At 36.8% G+C, this 11,457-nt stretch overlaps 1 protein-coding gene across 1 annotated transcript in view; it reads left to right on the forward strand.

Moving 5' to 3' along the window:
- LOC307118255 (amine oxidase [flavin-containing] A) overlaps nt 1-11,194 on the forward strand; it is a 60,326-nt gene extending 49,132 nt beyond the window's left edge. The window contains exons 11-12 of the mRNA XM_079803820.1: nt 4,132-4,232; nt 8,239-11,194. Coding sequence (XP_079659946.1) covers nt 4,132-4,232; nt 8,239-8,530 — 393 coding nt within the window. The 3' untranslated portion in view covers nt 8,531-11,194. The remainder of the gene's footprint in view (nt 1-4,131; nt 4,233-8,238) is intronic.
- The last annotated feature ends 263 nt before the right edge of the window (nt 11,195-11,457 follow it).

Here is an 11,457-nt window from a genome sequence, read left to right on the forward strand (position 1 = left end):
TTACCTCCCCTTTCTCAGTTTTGCCCGCCCAGAAAATTTGGAGAAAATTGATTCAGTTTATTTTTTACATTTAATTCAGTAGCAATGTCAGCACATGCTTTACAAATAGACTTTTACAATATGGATTCGACAGCACCGCCATAAACAGTGAGTAACAGTGTTCATTAATGCCTGATCTGTGATCAGTGATTTCTGATGTGTAGCTAATTATTCAAGTTCACACAGACTTTTATTCTAAATCGTTTAATACTGTTTATGCATCAGGGAATCAAGCCAGTGACTAAACAATCAACTTCACATTATTTCTCTTAGTAGCATGAAACAAATCTGTTATTTCAATTGTGATTAAAATACAGAGAGCGATCAAAGAACACTCTCTTTATAATGGCCGAAGCTGTCAATCACACCTTACAAGTATTTCTGCCCACTTGTCCAAACTCCCGTTAAAATGAATGACGCTGTTATGCTGCACAACCAAGCTCTTACAATATCGATATGAATACAGTGTCGCTGTTAGTTGTGGTGAAATAATTTTGTGAGAGAAATAGCGCTACAAGACTCATCACTGCAGCCTTTCACGTGATGGGAAAGGATCTAAAAAATAATGCTATAATCAACACTTTCACAATTCGTTAATCTCGACTGCTGTAATAGTAAAAAACAACGTAGTAAAAGTATTCGAGAGGGGTTCCACATGTAATATGCATTTCAAATGCAAAGATGTCAGCCAATCACAACAGTGGGCGTTTACACTGAAGTCTCACAGCAGACACGCCCTTCAAACAGAGCATTCAAGCCAGAGGGCTAAAATCAGGATAGAAAAATGCCTTTTATTTCTAAATTATGACATTTTATGATGTAAAAATCATACTAGCAATACAAGTACACTATATAAGAAAACATTATAAAATAATAAAAAAATCCACATCATGGGACCTTTAACAGATTAATCTGAATAAACTCAGCATAAATTCAACTCATAAATTCAACAAAAAATTATTTTAACTATTGCAAATGTATTCATGCATAACAGATTTTCATTTACATAGCAAAACTCTGCACTTATAAATTATACCTCAGGCAATATCAACAGCCTAATCCCTTTTAGGACATTATATTACAAATGTCATTCAGACAGAGCTGCAGAAATGTTTCATATGCAGTGTCTAAAAAATAAGGCTGCTAAGTGTAGGTATTTTTTTAAGACCCACTCATTTTGATGGAAAATTGTTTAATTAGGGGGTTCATGCTCATAATTTACACCCTAACCAGTTTCATATTAACTCAATTCCACCAACACTTCATACATTGTGACCATGTGTGGCCCGAGATACAGAGAAAACATCTCTTAGTCTTGAATGGATCCAAATGACAAAGCTCTCAGTTTGTGGCTTCTGTTCTCACTGAATGAGCCAGCATGTGAAAATAACACGCATTGTCCAAAATCAGGCGTGAAACCTGTTAAGACCTGTTAGAGTTCATCATTTCTGTCCAAACTCCTTCTATGGCTTTGACAAACCTCCATGTGACACTCGCCACAGGCGTCAAGTGAAATGGAAATCTCTGCGGCCACCTCTATTCCTAGTTGACCAAAGCTGAGATCCAGTCCTCCACTGTGCCTGAAATGCACCATTTCACAAAAGAAATGGGACTTTATTCCCCCTGAGAGGTAAAAAGGCGCCATAGACCATGCAGAAGGCGTAAATGAGATTGACAAACGGGCACATTGGTTTGACAGCCATCAGCTTCAACAGAATGTTAACATTTTACCGCCTTGGTGCGAAAGGGGTGTCAGGCCACTTTAGCACTATAAGTGAAAAAGGAGAATAGCCTTAAGCAACTCCTTGGCCTGTGGATGGAGAGGGCAGGAGAGAATTATAGGACTACTGATGGCAAGGCCTTTTTCCAATGAGCTGCAACTGAGAAAGGAAATACATTATCTTTTCAACCCAGAGAGTCCTGAGATGTCTCATGTGTTGGGCTTATGGTCGCATTGTGGAAGGCAAAGGTTCATCAACTCAGAAAACCTCCAGATGGTGTTGAATCAAAATAAAACTTAAATAGTGATATTTCTTATCAAATAGTGATGATCAAATCAAAGGTTGCTGTGTTGTGTTCATTTACAAGCGTGTAGCTGTTTTTAGCCATCTCTGCAAGTGCTGCAACATGCATTTGGGAATGAAATGTGTGCTAGGTTTATATACAATCACATTTGCATAATTCACAACAATTTTGTTGGCAGGAGTTTACTGCGTTTCACCAATTTTCCACCAAAATAAAAGCTTGATGATTTGACATGGTAAAAATGTAAAGGTTTGAAAGTTAAGAATTTAAGACAAAAAAAAACACTTTATTTTAGGGTTCAATTCTCTCTATTAACTAGTTGCTTATTAGCATGCATATTACTAGGATATTGGCTGTTTATTAGTACTTATAAAGCACATATTAATGCCTTATTCTGCATTCCTTAATCCTACCCAATACCTAGACTTAAACTCTACAAAAACTACCTAACTATTCTAATTATTAATAAACTTATTAATAAACAGTAAATTAGGAGTTTGAGGCAAAAATTATAAAAAATTTGAGTTGGTTCTTGTAAAGTGTTAACCCCCTTAAGAGTATTTTAAAAAGTATTAAAAGTAAAAAACTATTTCCATTTCTCTTCATCCTTTGTTCTTTTGTATCTGAATGTGTCTGCAGTAGCAATATATTTTAATATGAAATTATGCAGTTCAGTACGGGGCCCGTAGGCTAAATCGTGTTGATTTCGCAAAATATTTGCATGATTTATAAATCTAGGGAACGAATTAGTAAATCGTGCGCACAATTTACTTTTTTTTTCTTGCACGTCATGTGTGGGGCTCCGTAGTTCAGATCACAAATTAATGTGACAAAATAATTACAATATATATTTTTTTGGCCAAGTTGTGTAGCCCTATTTCTATTTTTATATTTTATAAATGACAATGAAAACATGGTAAATGTCCGGATTACATTCATACAACACAAATTTATATTATATAGAACATACTTTGTTAACAGTTGTAAAGAAAGTACTTATTTGCCTAATTGGAGAGTATGTGTTTGAAATCGTCCCCTATACCCTTATTCACTATTCCCTACATTACTCCACTAATATGGTCCAATTGAAGGAGTGAATGAGAACGAGTGAGCGAATTCGGACACTGAGTGCAGACATTAAACTTGCTGTTTAATAATCACTTGAAACTTAGCAAACTGGCAGCTCCACTAGTGATGAAAATATTAATATTGAACACTGTCATGGAAAATAGCATGTATAAACCTTAATTAAACAATTTAATTATCAATTAAAAAGGAATTTATGCTGTACCCACATTTGACCATTTTGGACCATTACAAAGCCTATATATTTTGTATGCTCTTTGTGATGTGTTGTGCTGGACAGTGGTCTTAGATTTATATTGTCACCTAGTGGCATGGAGACAAGCTAAGGTGATGCATACCAATAGAGGCAAAAACCTTCTTCTAACAAAACATTATACAATTCCAATAAAAACACATTATTTACATGTTAACATGATTGGGTCTTGCTTCAAGTACCTTAAAAAAAAATCTACTGGAGCATTTAAGAACACCCAAATTGCCACCAGGGCATTTCGTGAAGAACGGCTACAGGGCTCTAATGATGAATAATGCTATGAATAATGAATAATTGTTAATTAAATGAAATTATAAATAATTTCTAGACCTTTTATTTAGTTGAACATGGACTGAACAAGCATAAGGGTAACATTTAGTCTAAACCACACAGGATTCAATGGTGTTGACCTTATTAAAAGTGAGAGATAGGGGGTTGTAGAGAGTTTATGATAATGTGAAGCTGCATTAATATAAAAGTAAACTGCTCAGTGAGAAGAGAAACAAGAACACTGTCTGCCAAATGTTGTCTGCCAGACATCTAAAAGTTTTGTTAGTGACAATGCAAAAGGCACCTGCATATTAAATCCGTCTCTCCTAGGAAATAAAGGACAAGCTACATCACAACCACAGAGTGTAAATGGTTCTCAGATCATTTATTAGCCCGAAATTAGCGTTCACATTGACACAGAGTGCTGCGAAATGTTAATTGCTGTCTTGTTTTTTCAGGACTGGGCAAAGGAGGAATATAGTGGAGGATGTCCTGTGAATGTAATGACCCCTGGGATGTTAACATATTACCACCCCAGTCTTCGAAAACCCTTCGGCAGGTAAACCAATCCACTACACTGGCCAAACTCCCTTCATGTTCAACAAAGCCTATTTTAAAACCCCAATGCCTCATTTCACCACTTCCTCTGTCCTTCAAGATATAGTTCACTCAAAAATAAACACAAAAGGAGGTGTTTTTTGTTGTTGTTGTATCTTTCCCGTACAGTTCATAGAGTGACCACAGCTGTCAAGCTTCAAAAAAGCACTATATATAAAAAATAATAATCCATTCGACTCCAAGCCTACATTAAAGCTATTTAATGCCTTCTGAGGACTTTGAATACAGAGCATATAGATTACTTGTATGGTCTTGGAGTGAACAAAAAAATATAGACCAATAAACTTGGCCAATAAAAGTGGCTGGTTCATTTTAGTTTTGATCTTGGTCTTAGTCTACTTTCTATTTTTTAGTGCCACGACCACATAATAATAATAATTATGTGATTGATTGGTCAATTGAGCGATGTGATTGGTCAGATCGCCTGTCAATCAAACTTGCGGTGAAGGGTGAATTTCGATAAAAGTTTTGTTTTTCATGCTGCTCAGTACACTGCAAAGTTTCTGGATTTACAGCTTTTTAAATGCGCGATTTAATCCGAAACCACAATGAGTGACAGTGATATAGCTACAGACTGTATGTCAAAATGCATTAAGTCTTGGGGAGTCTTTCCACTTGCAAATTCCGCCATGTTAATAGCGAATCTGCCATGGTGCAAGCGCAACTGGCTTTTAAAGGGAATGGGAGATGAGACACTGGTTGGTTTATTGCACAACCAAAACATACCCATGACTCATTAAGAGACTAGGTACAACCCTTTTGGATCATGCGCCTGAAGCGCCGACCGTTTTTTCTGTCGTTAAACTCGCAAAAGTGGATCTGGACACACCCTAAGTGCACCTGTGCCATCCGCTACAGACCATGCGCTCAGATCGTTGAAATAGGGCCCTTAGTTTGTAAATGCAAACGAGTGGAACTGCCAATTCTTTGTCCTTCTTTTGTCCGTCAATTTTTCACTTGATATTTTTATAATCAATGTTTACTTAGAAACATTTGAAGGCTACATACTGTTTAAATGTATTATTTATTCATTAAAGCTACACTATGTTTGATGACGCCACGTTTGAGCGCAGAATCTTGGGACATGTGGTATTCACCTCACATCCGGTGGAAAAGAGTCAGGATAGGACTCGGGCAGAAATCATGTTCATGGATGCGATTATTTACATTACTGTAGTATGAAGCAGAGCAGGACCGAGTGTTGTGGAGCTGAGCAAGGCCGCAGGAGCGATTGAAGAGCGGGACTGTTATTATGGCATAGTCGCCGGCGGGACTTTTATTATGACTCGGTCGCCGGCGCCACTTCCTCTTTTCCAGTCATGAGTATGAGGTAACGCAACTCTGTTTATCGTATTAGATATCTGAGTGTGTTGAAAAGGAAGTTATGACGTTCGCTTGGAGGCTGCTATGACACTTGTTCACACTGCAGTGAGAGTTAAACGTTTCTGCTAAATAAAACCGGAAACCGAGGGTAACGCAGATATGACGCAATCGACAGGCGACTCCCTCAAACGCATAGCTCACACGTCCCGGTTCCTTGGTTAAAATAGCAATTTCTCACGATTTACAAATAGTTGGAAACATTTGGGATATTGTAAGTACTCAACTGAACAAAATATATAACACTGGCCTAGTGGTTTTTTGATATTTTACTGCAAAAATCTTACATAGTTCACCTTTAAATGTATTATTATTAGTATTTTTTTAAATAGTTCCTAGTACCAAAATAAATTGTAGTACTATTAGAATATGTATTATTATAATTATTATTATTATTATTATTATTATTATTAATAATAATAATAATAATAATAATAACAACAGTCTTTATTAATTACTGTTATTAATAAAATCTGTAGTATAGGCACCAAAACAAATTGTAATATTAAAATAATAATAATATTAATTGTTGTCTTGTTAGACATTTGAATTGAATGGAAAGTTAAAATTCTTAACTTCACCTTCGCAAAAAATAACAGCATACAGGTTTGGAAAAGAGTGACGATATTCATTTTTGGGTTAACCATTTAATTAGAGATCTCATTGACTTTTTCAGACATTAGCTGCAGATAAAGATAAAAGTGAAAGTAGCACATCAATGTCCATTTTACCTTGAAGTGCAAATGCCCCCTAAATGCATGACTTGATGTCAAAAGGACAGTGCTCTTGGGGGAAAACGTCTCAAAAGCTATTTGAAATGGGCCGGTTAAGCGATTGACAGGGCTGAACTAATGCTCGCCCAAGGAGAACGTAAAGAAAGAGCGTGCAAGAGAGAAAGCTAGAGCGTGCGGTGGCTGGAATCGAGGGGAAATTTCCATAATAGAATTAAATCCATAGGGAGAGGAATGAGTCCATCATATAAAGGTGGTTGAGGCATGTACAGACTCCCCATTCTGTCTGGTACATGTGCGGGCGATGAGCCGTTTCCTGAAAGGGGACTGTAATCTGTCCTTGACCCACTTGGACGCAGACGAGATCTTGAAGCTCTTGATCTCTCAGATGCTACAAGACTCTTTCATGCATTAAATCTCCATCCATTCTTTCTCACTGTAACTACAGAAAATTTAAGTGATTCATATTAGATTAAGGACCAAAACATGTTTTAAAGGACTAAAACATGAATTAATAAGTGGTCCACTTGCACACAATTCTCAAATATCCCATTCAAGATGTCTTGTGAAAGCCTGCTCTGAGTTTTGGCACAACTCAAGGGCAGTCGTTCTTAAAATGTAGTACACAACGAGGGAGAGAGAGAGAAAGAGAGAGAGAGAGAGAGAGAGAGAGAGAGAGTGGGGGAGGGGGACCAATGTTGTGACAAGGTGGTATTTGGATGTTCTGATTTTGATTGAAGGTGATACTTGGCCTGAAAAGTTTGAAAACCACAGCACTAGACTGTTAGATGTTATGCTGGCTGCTTTTGATGCAGTATTTCCAGAATTAGAAGAGCATCTCTTGCTAGCCATAGATGGTGGAATAGAAAACAAACCGCTTTCATGTCTTCGAAGTGATTCACATAGACTAAGGGTATAGGTGAAAGCACTGTGGTAAGGGATATCCCTGAGGGTTTCATTCAAGTCCACATATCCTTTTCCATTGGTCTTTTACCTTTGGTCTTTGGCGATAACGTTATAGGTAGGTGCAGTTTTTATGAAAATACATATTTTTATATGCATGTAGATGCTCTCCATTCTAGCCAGCTATGCATTAATTTGCTCAATGCTGCAAAAAATAAACAATATATATAAAGAGAGTGCGGAAGGGGGACCAATGTTGTGACAAGGTTGTACTCGGATGTTTGTATTTTGATTGAAGGTGATACTTGGCCTGAAAAGTTTGAAAACCGCAGCACTAGACTGTTAGATATTATGCTGGCTGCTTTTGATGCAGTATTTCCACAGAGCAGAAGAGCATCTCTTGCCTGCCATAGATGGTGGGGATAGAAAACAAACCACTTTCATGTCTTCGAAGTTATTCGCATAGACTAAGAGCATAGGTGAAAGCACTGTGGTAAAGGATATCCCTGAGGGTTTCATTCAAGTCCACACATCCATAATGCATAAAGAATAAACAGCATGGTGGATGGGAAATGGTCTTGCATGGCGAATGTTGTTGAGTGCAGCAATAAGCATTTTTGAGAACCCAATTAAAAGCTATTTCGGTTAAATTCACAATAGACGTGAATACATGCATTTCTTCCTGGAGGTTGTTTGAGTTGTTTTATATGTGCATAAATTAACCACCCCATGGAGTTACCAGGAATGTAAGATTAGATTTACTTTTTTAGTAAATAGCTTTTGCTTTTGTTCCTCTTTTGTAAATCACTTTGGATGAAAGTGTCTGTTAAATGCATACATGTAATTCTGTCTGGACCAGATACAGAAAGAATACAGAAAGTATCAACACTTTAAAATGAGCCCTGTCTCTTAATTTTCTGTCTCTTTTATCAGGATTCACTGGGCAGGCACAGAGACAGCCACCCAATGGTGTGGATACATTAGCGGGGCAATTCAGTCTGGTCAGCGGGCGGCTATGGAGGTCCTAGCTCAGATGTGTCCCTCTTCTCTGTCCCGGGAGGATCTGGACGAAGTGCGAGCTTCCCTGAAACACAGTAACCGAAGAAAGGAGTCAAAGTGCAAGTCGTCCAAGTCGTACTGCCTCCTCGGTGTGGTAATGACAGCAGCTGCACTGGTGACCGCCTACTTGTTGGCCCAACCAGAACTAGGATTTAAATGGATTTAAAAGGATTCGTTTTTGACAGTGTTTAATTGGTAGCTGTGCCTTAAAATACATCACAAAGTAATTTAGAGATTCTAGTAAGCATGATGCATTTTACGCCCATAATGGTAAGCATTTCTGAGTGAAACATGATTTTCTTTGAGGGGAAAAAAGGGCGGGACTTAATTGTATCCATTGGAAGTTGATTGGTCCACGAAACCATACTAAAATAGAGAAGTGTATTGCGTACCAGAATAGAGAATTAAGCTTAGAGATGCCAGCAAAAAAAGAGAAAGGTAAGAAACATTTCAGATACACATCAAGTTTGTGCTCAAAGTTTATGCAAATAGACTGAAATAGGACAACATCACTCATTGTTTTATCTTGCACTTAATCATATTTCCAGGTGCTTTTGGTGCCTCGTCATGTAATTACATGTTTTGTGGAGGAAATATGAAACATCAAAGCACAGAAGTGAAGCAAACGCACTGTGAGCTATAGATGTATTTTTGTCAAGAACAAACCCCATGAGAATCTCAATTGTTATCAGGGGAATAAAGCATGTCGGACACTCAAGTCAAGGTCTCTTTGAACAAGTTAAATGAGTGTAATGGCTCTTCAGTTGTGCATTAATGCACAATGCCACACAAGTTTAGGTAATGTAGGCAGAGAAAATATTATAGACTGAACCAGTGACGTGCACAGACCTCCGCGGGGGCAGGGTCAACTGCGTTCTGGGGGTGGGGGTGGATTGTAGATGGTGGTGGTTCCACTCAGTAATGATTATGTTCCTTGGGGGGGTGGGGGGACTGCGGAGCAATCAAAAAGGGCACTTTCAAAGGGAAGGGGAAACTTGTGCATGCCACTGGACTGAACTGTAACCAAACATTTTTCAAAATGTGTGCGCATTTATTATTAATGTATTAACTAGATATGCACCAATGTATTGGCCAATAATCGGTTATTTTATTTAAGCTATTGTTTAAGCTAATCAAAAGTGTACGGAAAAACTGTCCAACTGCAACTCATACTGCGTGTGTGAAGAAAATGTCTAATGTCGAATTTAGGGCAAGTTAATGCGACAATAGCACATTAGCAACAAAAAAAAATGCAACATAAAAGCAGGCTTTATTTGACCCTATCTCCCGTAATTCAGTTTTCCCCTACACTAAACACTATTTGTAGCGCGCCTTGCATCCAATAATCGCAAACATCACTGTGATTTGTTACTTCTAAAAAGGAACAAAGTGTTATCTTTCAAATTTTGTCCATTTTATCAAACAATAAATGCTGTTTTGACGCTCCTAAATGTGACGTGACAGATCGCTGTAGTGCCTCAGTTCAAGTGGCAGCGAGTCATCTCTTCCACTTTAATACAAGTTATATTTCTTAAAACATGCATGAATATCAAAGGGTATGTTGAAAGAGACAGTACAACTTACTGAAGTCCGTATCAAGTACGTAATCACTCATTCAGTGTTTCAACCGCGGAAAGACGTCAATACAGCTTTTAAACAATAGGTCACTTAACACTGTATTTAGCCTACATCAGGAAAGTCATCCGATGTTCACAGTTTGTTAGTTAGAAATAAAGAAACACTAGAGAGGAGCTTACTGTTAGTTATATATGCATGCTTAAACTAATTTGTCATGAAGACAAGTGCTTATGACGTATACCTTATTCTTGCAATTGAGTTATATACAAACATTTCAGTTTTTTGTTTGGGTGTAATTAGCCTATTATATCTGGTAGGCTAATAAGCTGTTTAATATAATACATTTGTTGTACCAATATCATTTGTGTACCAAATGAGAGGGATCTCTGTGTAGTTTGCAGCATTATTTGGGAGTGGTTTCTTTTCCATAAGAAAAATCATACTATCGGCATCAGGCGATATCATTCTGAAAAATCGGCTATCGCGATTGGCTGCGAAATTTAGTATCGGTGCATCTCTAGTATTAACATTCAGTATAAAATATTCCAGAAACAGTATCATTGTACAATATCAATATTAACAATCTTGACACTAATATTTACTGTATACTCACCTGTATACTATATTTCATACAGGCTCTTAAGTGGAAGCCTTACGCACCATGTAATTACATTAAAAAAAAATTATAAGCTTGAACAAAAGCTTTTAAAATAATTTGCAGAATTATCAACCTTTTAGGTGATACTGCATATATTATATTAGGTGACTTACATCCAAAAAGTACTTTTTTTTTTTTATTTAAGTGCAATGTAAAAACATGCATGCACACAATAAGTGCATTGTTTCAAATTATTAATTTCAATTTTAGTGTATAATAGTTAAAGGCACCTAATATTAAGTGGGACCCTTAGTTCATGTTCACTTGTGTTTGCATTATCTTGCCTCTGCAAATTTAAGTTGTAGCTAATATTACATTTATGCTGTCCCGTCTGTGACTATACTGTATGTGGAAATGCACTGCAATGTTAGTCAATTAATACGTTTATGGTATAACCCATTATTGATGTTGTTTTTGGTGATATTTCTAATTAATGCTGGTTATGTAACTAAATAACAGTGCACAGAAAAATCCATATTCATTTCTGTTTAATTTTGCATCAGAAACAACTTTGTTTTGTGTGTGATAACGTAACTGCACAATGAAGCATTTAATCTATATTTGTTAAAATCATTAAATTAATATAAAATTGTCTTTTGTTTTCCTAAAATATTAACAAATTTAATTAACATTGTCGTCTAATATTGTGGGCTAAATGAACTTTGCTTAGAATGCATTTCAAAAACAATAATTTTAGAGGTGTCAACATCACCCATTTTACTTATTTTTTTCTGAGTGGAACAAGATATTAATTGAGAAAATAGGACACAACTTGATTTTATTGTGAAAAGTGGCTTTTACTGACCATAGCTCTCCACCCTCTTTTTCAGCGGTGTTTGTTCCAGAAGTATATTTCC

This window comes from Gobio gobio (genome assembly GCF_949357685.1).
Source record: "Gobio gobio genome assembly, chromosome: 22".
In the NCBI taxonomy this organism is placed as follows: Eukaryota; Metazoa; Chordata; class Actinopteri; order Cypriniformes; family Gobionidae; genus Gobio; species Gobio gobio.